Here is a 16506-nt window from a genome sequence, read left to right as displayed (position 1 = left end):
TCCACCTCACTACAAATAACTCAATTTCGTTTCTTTTTATGGCTGAGTAATATTCCATTGTATATACGTGCCACATCTTCTTTATCCCTTCATCTGTTGATGGACACTTAGGTTGCCTCCATGGATCTTTAATCCCTATGGATCCTGGTTAAAAAGCTACTGACATTTGATTGGATTACCTCTATTTGGGATATGAGTGATTATTTAAGGAATATTGTTTCAGGGCATGGCTGTAATTGGGATCCACATGGGTTTCAATGCCTAGGCTTGCAAGGGTGCCTTCATGTTTTGCTGTAGCACTGTGATTCTCTCTTCTAAAGTTTGTGTCTGACTATTTTAGGTGATAGCTTTCTCTTGAGCAGTTCAGCATTTGCAGAACTTGACTTTTATTATCTAAATTTGGTAATTCTTGATTCTTTTAGGTAGAGTCTCTTCTTTCTCCAGGGTTTGTGATGATTCTGTGTAAATTGAGGGCATGCACTTATGGGTACTGGATAATTGAAGCACTAGCACACACTGTCTTATTTCTTCTCTACTTATGTCACCGGTGGAAATCTCATCTCAACACTGAACCTCTCTGGGCCTAATCTCTAAATGAGGGGATTGAATACAATTTCCAACACAGTGCTAAAATTCTGTGATTTAATTAAGGAAGATTTGAGTTTTTATTAATAAAGACTTTAGAGGAAAAACCTTGAGACAGTAACGTCTCTGGAAAAAAACCACTTTCATCTGAAAGATTCAATGGGAGGTTTGCTGAATTATACAAATCCAGGTTTTAAGTTAAAATGAAAGTTGCATTCATTCCTAGGAGATATCTGGTACTTAAAATGCCACCTGTTTGGCAATTTTGTTCAACTCATTTGTTTTTCTTTTTCTCAGTCTTATGCTTCTTTTTGAGATGCTTACAGGAAGTGTCAATAACAATTAACGTCTATAGCTCAGCCCTCTCCAGATAAAAATATCATGCCTAACTCCCATCCTCCATGTTCTAAAAGAGTTTACTTGTTATGGATTTCTCTAACAGTGCTATTTGAATGCTGGATCAAAGAAGATTACTTAAGCTTTTGTGTTATGTAGTGTTTTATTGTCTTCCTAGAAAGTTAACGCAGCTCAATCATTAATCATTTGTAAAGGAATGGGAATTGTGAAATCTTCTCTCAACAATTAGTGCATTCATAGGGAGTGATTCAGGCCCTGGGATGCCACACTCCTCAAATGTGATATAAGTGACACTGTAACAGGTTTGCTAAGCCAGTTGGCTGTGGTAAAGCCATCTGCAAAAATGGGAACCAAGATCCTGACAATTCTCTTTTTACTTGCAGTTATGGAAAAATTTGAATGCAGAAGCTTGAAATAAATATTGTGCTGCTGAAATGTACCGGTTTCTTGATACTGCCTAATAGGATGTGAATCTCTGATAATTGAAACAATGCTGTAAAATTAAGTAAAAAAGTACTTCTTATATCACTTTGAGTTTTCTTTTTATAAATGTGTGAACTTTTGTCTACTCATCTATACAGTTAGTTGCAGGTTTCTGATTGTCACTCATTCTACTTGCTAATGACCACAAAATCCCAAAGGATATCCCCCACACATCTCAGAATTTCTATATATGCAAATTAAAAGTAATTTTAATGCTCGAGACAGTGAAATAAGTTAGTAGATTGTCTACCACCATAATTATTCCTACATCATAGGTATTATGCTTCCCAGGTAGATAAATTCAAAATGCTAATTTCCCAATGGTAAATATGCATGATTTCATTTTGGGTGATTTGAACTGGTAAAAAATTATGACTCAGTGTTGAATTTTACTATGCACCATTTTCACTTGGATGTTCCACCATCGTTCCAAATTCCACTTATCCGAGCCTGAAGCGGGTGTTTTTTTTCCGAGTGAGGCTGCCCTCCCAATTTTCCTATTTCTATGAATATCACCACTGTTCTCCAAGTAGCCCAAAAGCAAAAGTCAAGTTCTCTGACATTTCTCTGTCTTCATCTCTTAAACCTCTTCACTAACATAAACTGTCATGTCAATTCTTCCTTTCCAATAGCTGTAGGACTAGGGTTCCCCACACTACTCTCATCTCATTCCAAGCCTTCATCATTTCCACTTGTTCAGTTAGCCTGCAGATATTTATTGGACATCTACCACATGCCAGGCCCTGTACTAGGCACTGGGGATGTAATGGTGAGTGAGCAAAGAAAGATGAAGGCCCTACCCATAAAGTGTAGTGAGGAAGACAGGTATTAATAAGCACAGACACATGAAAAACTGCATCTGTGACAAGTACTATGAAGAAGAAGTATGAGGGTTGTCATAAGAGGTATGTCATAAGAGCCTAGAATAGATTGGTTTGACCTAGTTATGGAGGCAAAGGAAGGCAGTCTTCCCTGAAAAAGTGATGCATGAGCGAGATCTGGAGGAAGAATAGAAGTTAATCAGATGAAGAAGAGTGGGAAGATCATTCTAAGTAGAGGCAACAGGACATGCAGTAGTCTTGTGGTGGGAAAATAATGCCAAGTATTGCAGGACTAAAATGAGGCTGCCGAGCCGAAGCCCAGAAAACAAGGGAGAAACTTAGTACAAACTGAGGCTGGAGAGGCAGGTAGAGACCAAACCATGCATAGTTTTTTTAGGCTCTATTAAGAAATTTTTTTAATCCTATGAGTAATACAAGGCCACTAACGGGAGCTGAGTATGTGAAGGTATGTGTGTATGTGTGAGAGACACGTGATCAAATCTGCATGTCAAAAAGATCATTCTGATTGCATTATGGAACAGATTGGAGGGCCCCCAAGAGTAGAGGCAGAATCTAGTTGGGAAGCTACTGTAGTAGTCCAGGTGAGAGACTGATGGTGGCTTGGTCAGAGTGGTAAGTGATAAAGGTGGGGATAAACAGGTGGAGTAAAGAACTATTCAGCAGGTAAGATCCACAGGACAAGATTATGGATTGGCTATAGCAGGTGAGAGGAAATGAAGGAGACAGAGGGAGAGGGTTTTGGCTTACACAATTAAATGTATGATTCACTGTGGGAATACTGAAAGAGAACCCAGTTTGGAGAGAGTTCAAGTTGGGGCATATTGAGTTGAGGTGTTAATGAGATATCCAAGAGATGATGTCAAGTGAGCAATTAGTCATGTAAATGTGGAGCTCAGAATAGAGATCTGATCTAGAGATATAACTTGGAGATTCATCTGTGTATATGTGTAAGTTGGAATCCCAGATGTGAAGAAACTATAGAGGGACTTGCCTGGTGGCGCAGTGGGTAAGACTCTGTGCTCCCAATGCAGGGGGCCCAGGTTCGATCCCTGGTTGGGGAACTAGATCCCACATGCATGCTGCAACTAAGAGTTCGCACGCCACAACTAAGGAGCCCGCATGTGTCAACTAAGACCTGGTGCAGCCAAAATAATTAATTAATTAAAAAAAAGAAATTATAGAGTGAGAAGAAAAGAGGTGCTGGGACCAAGCCTTGGGGAACCCTGATATTTAATGGCCAGGTGAAATAGGATGTGTCTGCAAAGGTGATAGCCAGAAGGAGTGGCCAGAGAAGTAGGAGAAAAACCAAGAGTGCGTTATGTCATAGAAGTCAACTCAAAGAGTATCTTAAGAAGGAGGGAGTGGTCAACATTATCAAAAGCTGTTGAAAGGTCAAGTGAGATGAGGACTGAAAAAGTATCCATTGTATCTGTCTACATGGAGGCCATTGGTGGCCTTGGTGAGTGCTGTTCAGTTGAATGATGATGGCAGAAGCCAGATTACTGTGGGCTAAAGAATGGGTCAGGGGAGCATGAAGACAGCCAGTAGAGATCAATTTTCTTTAAAGAAGTTTGGGTGTGATGGGGAGCAGAGTGACAGGGCAGTACCTGCAGAAGGATGTGGATTTTTTAAAATCTTATTTATTTATTTTTGGCTGCTTTTGTTCTTTGTTGCTGTGCATGGCTTCCTCTATTTGTGGCGAGCGGGGGCTACTCTTCGTTGCGGTGTGCAGGCTTCTCACTGTGGTGGCTTCTCTTGTTGCAGAGCACGGGCTTCAGTAGTTGTGGCACATGGGCTCAGTAGTTGTGGCACACGAGCTTAGTTGCTCCACGGCATGTGGGAATCTTCCCGGGCCAGGGCTCGAACCCGTGTCCCCTGCATTGGCAGGCGGATTCTTAACCACTGCGCCACCAGGGAAGCCCGGGGTTTTTTATGTTTTATTGCAACAGACTGGAACATGTTTTAAATCAGGAAGGGGAAGGCTCCTTAGGGAAAGGAGGGATGACTGTTGGTGTCAGCTTTCTGAGACGGCAGCACAGCTAAGTTTCTACCTGATGACTTCCTTTGTTTTTTCCTATGAAATAAGAGGAAAAGGTTACTTGATAAACATGTGAGGGTAAAGTTTGAGAATGGGGAAGGTTTTCAGTAGTTATTGCAGAGAGTAGGAGCATAAATTGACCAGAGAAAAGTGGTAGGCTGGATGGGCAGTGTGAAAAGCTTATTTGAAGTTGGTGATCATGAATATATAGACATACTAATTTATCCTCCTGTGTGACTGTGCCCATCATTACATTAGAATGCAGGAAGAAAATATCGTGAAACTTCTGTTTATATTTATTTTTATCATATTCTTTTGTGTGTGTGTGTGGTACACGGGCCTCTCACTGTTGTGGCCTCTCCCATTGTGGAGCACAGGCTCCGGACGCGCAGGCTCAGCGGCCATGTCTCACGGGCCCAGCCGCTCCGCGGCATGTGGGGTCTTCCCGGACCAGGGCACGAACCCGTGTCCCCTGCATCGCAGGCGGACTCTCAACCACTGCACCACCAGGGAAGCCCTATCATATTCTTTTGGCATATTCTTTTGGCATATGTTTATAATGTACATAATGTAAATTTATTATACATATGTATACATTATTGGTAAATATATACACATAAATGGCATATGTTAAAGAAATTTTAATCTTGGGGTCCCAGATCAAAACATTTTCAGTTTATAGTACTGAGATGAATAATAGGCATTTGACAACAGTTAATCATTTTTTGAGCACTTCCTATATGCCAGGTGCTATGCTAAATATTTTACATGCATTAACTCAATTCTCAAAACAATTTTTTAAGGTCGGTGTTATTATCTCACATTACAGAGGAGGAAATTGAAACACAGAGAGGTTAATTAACTAGTCCATGATTACATAATGAATAAATGAGGGAGCCAGGATTTAAAAATACATCTATTTGAATCCAAAGCTGGTCCTCCTTTTTTGGGAAGACTTTAACCACACAATCCAATTTCTGTAATAGATATAGGACCATTCAAGTCATCTATTTCTTCTTAAGCGAGTTTGACCACTTGTCTTTCAAGAAATTGGTTCATTTCCCAAAGTTAATCCTCTCACTCAGTGTGCTACTCTAGTATGCACCCCTCTTTTAGGAGTGCCTATATTTTTTTATGGAGACACGATGGAATGGATATCCTTCTACCTGTTACTTAACCAGGGCATTATGAGAACCATATATAGATTTTGGAAAGTAGAAAATCATCTTAAGAAAAACCAAGTAAAAAAAAAGAAAGAAGGAAGGAAGGAAGGAAAGAAAGAAATAAAACAAGAAGGAAAGAAAGAAAGAAAGAAAAATCAACAATGTGGAGATTAGGAATGTCAACCCTCCAGAGCAGGGAAAATCACGTTACAATTTTTTTGTTTTGGCTGCGCCCCGTGGCATGTGGGATCTTAATTTGAACCCTGCACCCCCTGCAGTGGAAGCGCAGAGACTTAACAACTGGACCACCGGTGAAGTCCCCCCATTACAACTTATAGTTGGCCCTCTGTATCTGTGCTTTCTCCATATCCGCTCTTCCGCATCTGAGGATTCAGCCAACCGTGGATTGTGTAGTACTGTAGTATTTACTATTGAAAAAAAATTTGCGTATAAGTGGACCCACACAGTTCAAACCCTATAATTCAAGGGTCAGCTGTAATCACATGATTTGATTTATATCTGATACTTATCTCCTCTTAAAAATGTGAAAAACCATTATAGAGCTGTTTCTTAAATTGTCTCTGACTTCTAAAGTTGAATCCAAGTGACATCCAAGTGACACATGCTTTGTAATTTTTCAGTTGTTTCTGAAAATATAGCAATTCAGGAAACAACTACAACTCTTTCACAGCAAATAGATTTGACAACACCACTCCAAGTTACTGGACTAAAACCACAAAAGACGGTCTATTCTTCTACCGTGGAGTCTAAAAGCATGCCTGTATTTGCAACTGATTATACAACCAGATCGTATTCCAATACAACATCTCCACCTCTGGAAACAATGACTGCACCAATTTTTAAAAAGACATCCATAGCTGAGACAGCTACATTCGCAGCAGACGTTTCGTCTACTTCAGCAGCCATTGCTCTGTCTACCAAGAGTACCTCCATAGGCCCTACTGCCAATTCCATGAAAATAAGTAAATCCCCATCTTCAGAGAGCACAAGGACAACAAAAATGGCTGAATCCATTGCTACTGAGACCTTTCATCCAACAGTAGCTACTAGTTTTCTGTACACATCTGGATTTACCAAGAGTTAATTACATTCAAAACTTCAGTGACTGGATCTCAGTCGGCTGTTAGGAGGACAACATATTTATTCTCATCTATTGAGTCGATATCCATGTCTACAACATCTTGACCCAAATCCACAGGTATGGGGGCACTCCCTATCTCCACAGCTAGCCAGGAGTTTTTTTTTTTTGTGGTACGCAGGCCTCTCATTGTTGTGGCCTCTCCCATTGTGGAGCACGGGCTCCGGACGCGCAGGCTCAGCGGCCATGGCTCACGGGCCCAGCCGCTCCGTGGCATGTGGGATTTTCCCGGACCGGGGCACGAACCCGTGTCCCCTGCATCGGCAGGCGGACTCTCAACCACTGCGCCACCAGGGAAGCCCTAGCCAGGAGTTTCTTGCATCTACAGCTGCTGGAAGTGTACCTCAGTCCACGGTGGACCAGACTTCAGCTACAACTACTCACGTTGGGACTGCATCAGCACTGCCACCTGAGTCTGTGCTCCTCTCCACAGCTGTTCCAGTGGATTCTGTATTTCCTAGAAATCAGACGGCATCCACATTGGCAACAACTGATATGGAAATACCCTTTACAGTTTATTCAACTAGGTCTATTGAAATGACACCTGCGCTAAGAACAGTTGAAACAGAGCCGGCATTTACAAATTTCCAGGATGTCTCTTCACCCAGAGTGGAGGGCACAATATCTACCTCTGTGCCAAAAGAGGCCTCTTCCGTGGCCCTTTCTTTTAGGACATCCTCTCCATTCACCAGAGCTCAGAGTGTACAGACAGTTATTGATGCTGAGACTACACATGCAGCCTTGACTACTGGGATCACACTTGCACCTACAGTGGCTGGAACTATGCTTTACCCCACAATCACTGGGCCAGTATATACCCAGAATACACCCCCCAGTGGTGAAAACATGCTTTCTCTGATTTACACTAGATCAGCTTCCACATCCAAGGTGTCTGAGTCTGGTCCCACATCAGTAACTGATGAAGGTAACCATCTATCCTCCACCAATGAGATCATTTGGACTTCCAGGCCAGAACAGACCCTGTTGACATCAGCATTCCATGGGAGTACTTCTAATACAGAGCATTCATCCACAACTGCTAATATTATCGTCCAACCAGAAGCATCCACAGAGAGTGAGGCCACTACCACCGCTGATGTTACTACCGACAGATATACAGCAGTTCTATCCAAATTGACATCTCCGTGGTTTGCTAATTTCTCCACAGTTTCTGGAGCCACATCTGTAACCAAACTGCCTGAGTGTAAACTTACCAGTTTACTACTAAAACCCACCTCTATGTCCACAGTAGCTGGAAATGAACTTCTTTCAACACGAAGGGAGACAGTTGTTCCACCAGTAGATAGAATATCTACCCTTGCTTATGTTGAACCAAATTTTTCTACTGAGGAGAGTGCTTCTAAGAAAATACAAACAGAGACAAATGGTACAATTGCATCTGGAGAGACAATAGCCCCTGTTGCAGAGTCTGCAACAGCACAAAGATTCAGAACTGCTGTGACAAGGAAAGAAACCACTTCCCATTTTCTTAAGGGAAAATCGACTGTAGCAGCGACAACCGAGGTTTCTCCATTTGCAACGATACTGGAAGCAACAGATGAATCTGTTTCCCCACTTCCTGATATGGAGAAGCTGACTACCCAATTGGATAATACAACTGCAACTACTGAAGCGAGAGAAAGTTGGCTTTCTACAAAATCGGTGAAAACCACGCCTAAGAATTCACCTCATGGAACTACAGAAATCTTTAATTCCACCCACATCTACACAGCACATTGGACTTCAGAGACTCTACCTGAGGGGAATCCAGCCCCATCTCCCACTTGTGGGAGCACAGAGACATTTTCTGAACCCCTGGGTGCTTCCACCACAAGAATACTGAGGATGAGTTTTGCCACTATCCCTACAGACAGGACGGCTATGTCCTTGACTGCTGGTGCCTTGTTTCCACAGCCTATAGCCACGCATTCCTCAGCAGCCCCTGTGCCTATTACCCTTGTGTTCTCACTGCCGGTTAATGTCTCTGCTGTCACCTCTATGGTGCTGTCTGAGGAGACTAAGGTTACCATGCCTGGGCCTTCTACATTGGCCAGGGCTTCCTCCACATCTCTGCCCTCAGATATCTCAACTCTGTCATCAGCTGCAGTGACCACAGCATCGATGCCGCCATTGGATCAGAGCACTTCCACAACCAGCGGTACCGTGCCTTCCCACAGAGACTCCATCCACACCACTTCAGAGGCCACAGGGATCTCTGTCAGTATGACACCCACGGCGGTTCCCTCTCTGGCAGAAACTCGAGTCCCCTCGCTGAGGCCTCCCACTCCTGTGGCAACTAAGGCTGAGACCACCATTCTGTCCCCGTCAGCTGACACAGTAACCCCTTCCACACCCACTCTTGGCTGCTCTAAAGCTCTCCCTGACAGCACTCCTGTTGTGTCCTCCACTCATGTAACCTCAACTATGTCTACACCATTAGCAACCCAACCCGTAGCTCAAGTGGAGGAGACTTCTACCCCTGCTCTCAGCTTTCCATACACTTTCAGTGGTAGTGGACATGTTGTTAGCTTGGCTACCGGCACCACAGACACTTCCATTGTTGATGACACTATGCCCTCACACACCTCCGTCAACAAGCTTATTACTTCACTCTACGGTCACATTTCTCAATCTTCCACACATCCTGTAAACACACTGGTCCCCACCTTATTAGTGACTGACATTTCTACCTTATCTTCTGACAAGGAGCGGATGACCACCTCCCTGGGAAAGACCCCTAGAACTCTGAAGGTGACAGAAATGTCCTCATCAAAGAATCCTCTTATTTCAGACTCCCACAGTACTTCATCCTCGGAAATGACAGACACAGGATTTGCTGAGGGCACAAAAATTTCCAGTCACCAAACACATTCACTTTCAGAGACTCCGTTTGTGACTCCACCTAATGAGAGTCCAACTTCATCTCCCACTTCTGGGAGCGCGCACACTCCACCTACCTCAACAGCAGATGTCCACATTTCAGAAACGCCTCCCAGTCTTGGGAAAACAGCTCTCCCTTCACAAGCTCTGACAATGACCACGCTTTTGTCTCCTGAAAAAGAGAGCATGAGTGCCCTCTCAGTATATACTCCCAGGACTGAGAAAAAGGTAGTAAGCACTACCTCTGTGACTCACCCGTTCTCACACCGCCAGGATACTTCATCTGCAGATACCATAACTTCTGGGACAACCAGGATATCAAATCCTGTAAACAATAACACAGCTCCTTCACACTTGCTTTCATCTAGGACTCAACCTGATGTGTCTTCAGTTGCCTCTCCTATTTCTGAAAGCACACAGACCTCCCCTGAGACTCCGTCTCTTTCCACAGCTTGACTATCTAATGCCAATTTTACAACTATGTCTCCTGACAGGATCGCTACAGCCCTTTCTGCTCCAAACGTACCTACAGCACTTCTTGGGAAAACCGCTATGGCAACGTCCATTCCCATCTACCAGAGGTCCCCACGGCCAGTTAGTGTCACTGCCTTCACCTCCAAAAGCGTTTCTGACACTCCCACGGTACTAATGACTGAATCTTCTAAAACAGCGCTCGCAGATTGTTTGAAAAGTTTTTCTGTAGCCACTTCTGGGCCTGTGGCTGAGATGTCCTCAATGTCAGCTAATGACTCTGCGCTTCCACCTTCTGCTGTTTCTTCTGATGCTTCCACAACAGCTGGATCATTCTATACTTATTGTCTTCAATTACCCCCAGGGCCTTCTATGACCGTGCAAACATCGACATTGGATGTCACACCTGTGACATATGCTGGGTCTACTTCAAAAAGCACTGTGGCTTCCTGTGCTTTCACTACTTCAGAAATAACCGAGGTGTCCTCCAGGATCACACCTACATCCTTATCCTCCCCAACAGAGCCAACTTCTCCTTCTGTGAAAACTATTCCAACCACTATAATGGCTGGGCTAGTGACTACATTCGTAAGCACGCCTGCCTCTCCTCTATTCAGTTCTAAGAACATGAAGCTATTTCTTCCATTCCAAAGACCACATTTTCACCGTTTCTATCAACAACACGACAACCATCACAACGATATGAGGCCTCCACTCTGGGCATATTCTCTGGGATTACTAATAGCTCTCTGTCTACTGTAAGCAGTGGTAAAGTAACGGTTCTCACAAATACTTATTCCAGAATTGCCACCCCTGAAAGTGTGCTTTCATCTACTCCCTCAGAAAATCCCCACACTTCCTTGAATATTCAGGTTTCCCCCTCTTTGACTGGCTTTAAGAGCACTCCTGGACCCACAAAAAGTGTAAAAGCCACCACTTACCACTCTTCAAGTACAGAAAAGATGACTTCCTTGTCAGAAAATACTTCAACAGCCGGGACAAAAGGTGCCACGTCTGTGAATGCACCTGCTTCATACCCTCCCTGGATTCCATCCAGTACAGCTCCACCCTCTTTGACATCATTTCTGTTTTCACCTCAAAGTATTGAAGCCGAGTTCTCTACTCCAAAGACTTCTTTTCCTCCTACATCCCAAATGGTTAATAATGGTTGAATGGTTGAATTGACCGCACCCGGTCTATTGGTGCTATGCTTCTACCTAGCCCTACAACAACATCTACGTGGAGCAGAATCCCAGCTGCATCAGCATCCCCGACATTAGTTCCTCCTAAGCCCACACAGGACTCCGTTCTAAATATAGCCACCACTACATCCACTGCTACTGGAGCCCCATCTCCACTCATATCCACTGGAGTAACACATCCTTGTACAGCAAGTGTGTCTTCACTAACGTCTTCGTCTTTTGAGACAACCTGGCCTGACTCCACACCTTCCTTTTTATCTATGGAAACTTTGACTTCACCGATTGCTGTTAAGTCCAAAGGTATGTTCCGCAATATATGTGGCATCACAGAATGCATGCACAATGGGATGTGTGTTCTCCAAGGGAGCCAGTTCTCTGAAGGCAGAAAGGTAAAAAGAAGGGTACAGGTATTTCTTATTTATTTATTTATTTTTTGTAGTACGTGGGCCTCTCACTGTTGTGGCCTCTCCCGTTGCTGAGCACAGGCTCCAGACGCGCAGGCTCAGCGGCCATGGCTTGCGGGCCCAGCTGCTCCGCGGCATGTGGGATCTTCCCAGACCGGGGCACGAACCCGTGTCCCCTGCATCGGCAGGCGGACTCTCAACCACTGCGCCACCAGGGAAGCCCTAATCTCCTTATTTTTAATTACAGTTTCCTTCTACAATATTGAAATGAGCTTCTCTGTCTTTGATGAAGAGCTAAGGATCCCTATTACCAGGGTTGTAAAAGAATTTGCAAAAAATTGGTAAATAATCTTTTGAATATTTGTGCTACATAAAAAATACGTGAAAAAAATATGACTGAGTAGATTAAAACTAGGCTACACTTTTTTTCTACCCATAATACATTTCACAGCAAATTGGTTTTGATTATTTTTGCTGCAAATTTATCCACTCTGTAATCAACACCATGAGGATGTATGAGGTCTCACTTTCATAGTGCAAATGCTAAAAGCTTTTATGGGATGTTATTATTTTAATTGGTTTAGAACTGTATATTTCCCTCCACTGACATGAATTCTGGGTCTTTGCCAAATTTCCCTATTTGGGGAACCTAGGAGAGCCGTGATAACATAGCGTATGCCATTATACTTAAAATATTTTTGTTTTCTGCATTTTCATTTCTTCTCTCTTTTACATAAGAGATGTTTCAGTTATCCTTACATTTTTCTGATAATAAGAGTAATACGTAAAAAATTCAGAGACTAAAATCTGAAACCCAGAAAGTAAATATCCTCCCTGATATTGCTTCTTGTATTAACTGCTCTTACCAGTTTCAAGTATATTCTTTCAGATTTTTTCTATACATATAATAACAGTGATACATGTGTGTTCCTTTACAAAAGTAATTAGAATCAGTAATTACGCTATTCTGCAACTTGCTTTCTTTTCACTTAACCCTGTATCTTTGAGCACATTCATGCTGGTAAATATAGATCTACCTCATATACTTTAACAGGATTTCACTGGATCGTTGTATTGTAGTATTTCTTTTTAATCCAGGCATCTTTTTGTGGACATTTAAGTTGTTTCTATTTTTTTCTCTATTTGGAAACAATGCTGACAATGATGCCCTTGCAATAAATTTGGGGGGCACTTGAGTATTTCTGTAGGATAAATTCCTAGAACTGGAATAGCTGGATCAAAGGACATGAATGTTTCACATTTTAATAGCTATCACTAAGTGACCTCCCACCAACAGTAAACGATGATGTCTGTTTTCCCTCTCTCCCCATCAGCATTTATTTTCAAGTATATACGACATGATTATAAGTGCTTGAAAATGGGGGTGGGGGTGTATTCATCCACCAGGGCTGCCATAACAAAATATGATGCACTAGGTGGTTTAAATGACAGGCTTTTCTTTTGTTTTCTTTTTAATTGTGGTATAGTTGACTTACGATGCTGGGTCAGCTTCGGGTGTATAGCAAAGTGGTTCAGTTATGTGTATGTTATTTTACAGACATTTATTTTCTTACAGTTCTGGAGCTTGGAAGTCCAAAATCATGGTGCTGGCAGGGTTGGTTTCTGGTGAGGCGTGTCTCCTTGGCTTGTAGATGGCCACCTCACTGTGTCCTCCCACATGGCATTTTCTGTGTGTGTGCACGCAGAGAAAGAGAGATCTCTGGTGTCTCTTCCTCTTCTTATAAGGACACCAGTCCTATCAGATTAGGGCTCCACCCTTATGACCTCATTTAGCCTTAATTACCTCCTTAAAGGCCCTATTTCCAAATACAGTCACATGAAGGGGTTAGAGCTTCAACATGAATTTGGGGGGGACACAGTTCAGCCCATAAAAATAGGTAAAATGTAAATTGAAAAGCTGAGTGGAGAGATGGAGATGTTGAACCAACTGAAATAATGAATGCAGCTTAATGATCACATCATCTCAGGTAACGCTGCTGGGTTAAGAAAGAGCAGCAGGAGTCCTCAAACTGATATGTCTTATCTTTTACAGTTGACTTCTATATTTCAGGACAGTGAATCTGTCCTTGCTAATCTGGCTGTTCAAATTAAAAGCAGGTATGTGAGTGTCATCCACTGTGGGTCTGTTTCTATCCCAAGGGGATTTCCTTTGTTTTTGTCTGAGATTTAGAGACTGCTGCATTTTGAGTTTCATCTTCCCTTCTGAGTGTAAGTTCTCTTTGGAATGAGAAAGAAGTTTGTATTATTACTAGGGTATAAAGCCAATGGGAGAACAAAACAGAAGAAAGTAAATAGGGGAAACAGTAGAATTGGACTCAGTTACCCCTAATACCACTTTTAGCTTTAATATGCTATGATTGTGTGACTTAAGGGAAAAAAATCATGTCTTAAAGGGATGAAAGGCCAGGGATGGCCATTGCATGAGGATTTATAAGGCCTTTTACTTTTGGATAATGCACTTTCAGGAATTAGAAATTCCAAGGGAACTTGAAATGTTTAAAGTGAGTAAGGAATGCTGATTAGTTCAAGACCTGGCTGGGGCACAGATTTGGAGAGGTGATTGCAGTGAAATTGGCAGGCACTGAGTAGTATCCAGAAGACCATGACAAAGGCAACTGGTCATCTGAGAACTATTTTCTCTGCTCCTGCCCTGCATGTATACTAGCCCCCTGTCAAAGGGACATCCAGAAGAATCCCTTTGAAAAATAAGCATGGTTCTGGTATACCATAGTAAGCTGATTTTTTAAAACATTGAATGTGACTGCCTGTCTTCCATACCCTGGGATTTTGGTTTCTTTTGCGTGTTCAAACACAAATGGGTTCAAGAAGGTTCATAGAATGTAATGGAAGTAAATCCATGATAGGTTATTAAAAGAAAATTGGAAATGTCTGGAGTATACAACATTCTTTTAAAGAACTGTGTCTATGATTTCTCTTTATCACCAAGGTAATATGTGGTCATTGTAAAATCTTAGAGCTTTACAGAAATATATAGCATGGATAGCAAAAATCTTCAGAAACCTCCCTTTCCCCACCTACTCTGGTTAACAGCTTATTTTATATATTTCTCTAGATTTGTTGCCATGTGTTTACTAAGAGAATGGGCTCCCACTCTACATACTGTTTTACAACTTTCTTTTCTTGTTTTAGAATACCTCATGTACATCCTCTCAGGCCAATACATACAGATCTAGCTTATTCATTTTGATGACTGCGTAGAATTCTTTTGTATGTGTGTGCCTTGGTGTATTTATCCAATTACCTTAGTGATGGACATTTCAGTTACTTCACTTTAGTATATATATTTTATACACCCCAGCTGGTATAGATTTCTAGAAGTGGGATTGCTGAAGCAAAGTCTTACCACCATTTTGGAGTGCAAATAATGACCCAGCTCTTTTAAAGTGTCTCCTTAGAGCCCTAGTATTATGAGAATTCCAAGCTGGTGGATGTTACTGTTCTGCCTGAGTTGTCTTTCTCCTGAACTTGTTCCCTCATGTATTTGGTACTATATTTCATTTTTCTATAATTTTTTGATGATTTTGGTACAGAGACACTACTGAGGAAGAAATAACCACGGACCGAACGTTTGTAAGTAATTTTTCAAAACAAATCTACTTGCGACCCATCCTATACCTGATTAGATATAGCTAAATAGCTCTTCCATTCAAGTGTATATTATCAGGCAAAGTTCAGTTGTGATAACTGAGGGTCAAATTACATTACTTTCTTTGGGATCTGCACAAGAAGCCACTAAGAAAACCATCCTCTGCTTTTCTGAACTGTCTATGTGGTAGTTTTTTGAGGCACATTTTGGGGGCTACAGTAGTATGGAATGATTTGGGGATTGTAAATGATAAATGGAATTTCTTGGTTGTAGACATCTGGCAAAAAAGCCTGGTTTTTCCAAGAGTGACACAATTGTTTGCAAGACAGGCATTCACGTAATAAATCCAGAGTGTGACAAAACTATCTTCCATCATCTGTTCCAGTGCCTCAAAGCTTTACAATGTTAGATTCTGAAAGAATTAGTATGCGTCCAGGGTTTAAGGTGTTTAAATCTGAGACAAATATTTTGACTATACAAAATACAGTCAAGCCTAGAGTGCATTCCAAATTATCTGCCATCATTTAAAATACACTCTGTAAATACCTGAGTCAGAATTTAAAGATTGAACACAGTATAGATAACATCACATAAGTAAAATTCCTGTCAAATAATAGATGTAAAAACCTTTTGGTGATAATATGGTCCCCAGAGTCAGGCTGCCTGGGTTAGAATCTCTGCTTTTCCACTTCCTAACTGTGAGACCTTGGGCAACTTAATTAAACTTCCTATGCCTCAGTTTCCTCATCTGTAAAATGAGGATAATAATATCACCGTTCTTCACAGGGCTGTTGGAAAGATGGAACGAGATAACTTACATACAGTGCTTAGTACAGGACATAGAGTACAGTGAAATCTTGCTAGTGTTAAAATTATCATCGCCATGTTTGGATCCAAATCCTGTGAGCCATCAGCTGTGGGATACTGGGCAGATCATTTAAGTTCTGTGAGACTAGAAAATGGGGTGACCACCCCTGCATTACCTACCCTACAGTGTTGGTGTCAGGACTAAATGCATTGATGTTTTTGCAGGTGATTTTTAGATGGCAATGGGTTACATAAATGTAAAGTATAATTACGATCGTGGTTGTTAACGATAAGCCCCCTAGTCAATTGTGACGTTTGTTTAAAGATTTCAGTGACTACGTACTTTTCTTTTGCGTTATTTGAAACAGAGAGAAGGGCAAGGAATGGCTACAATTTCCCGTGTACCATACAGGTAGGAGCTGAGTTTATTCGTAGCTGGTACATTTAGTTCTGATTTTCCTTCCATTTAATTCTGTATGTGTAGCCT

General features: G+C 42.0%; 1 protein-coding gene across 1 annotated transcript in view; it reads left to right on the top strand.

Annotated features, from left to right (window-relative positions):
- Positions 1-16506, top strand: part of ADGRG4 (adhesion G protein-coupled receptor G4) — a 71304-nt gene that overhangs the window by 22630 nt on the left and 32168 nt on the right. Inside the window, 10 exon segments of the mRNA XM_027092461.1 lie at positions 6110-6568; positions 6571-6724; positions 6933-10606; positions 10609-11135; positions 11177-11480; positions 11832-11925; positions 12593-12605; positions 13638-13702; positions 15157-15203; positions 16386-16431. Coding sequence (XP_026948262.1) covers positions 6110-6568; positions 6571-6724; positions 6933-10606; positions 10609-11135; positions 11177-11480; positions 11832-11925; positions 12593-12605; positions 13638-13702; positions 15157-15203; positions 16386-16431 — 5383 coding nt within the window.

Source organism: Aethalodelphis obliquidens, unplaced genomic scaffold (genome assembly GCF_003676395.1).
Source record: "Aethalodelphis obliquidens isolate GAN/ISIS:26980383/991018 unplaced genomic scaffold, ASM367639v1 scaffold78, whole genome shotgun sequence".
Classification (NCBI taxonomy): domain Eukaryota; kingdom Metazoa; phylum Chordata; class Mammalia; order Artiodactyla; family Delphinidae; genus Aethalodelphis; species Aethalodelphis obliquidens.
The sequence above is the reverse complement of the archived record's forward strand: the minus strand, read 5'-3'. Positions and strand labels throughout refer to the sequence as shown.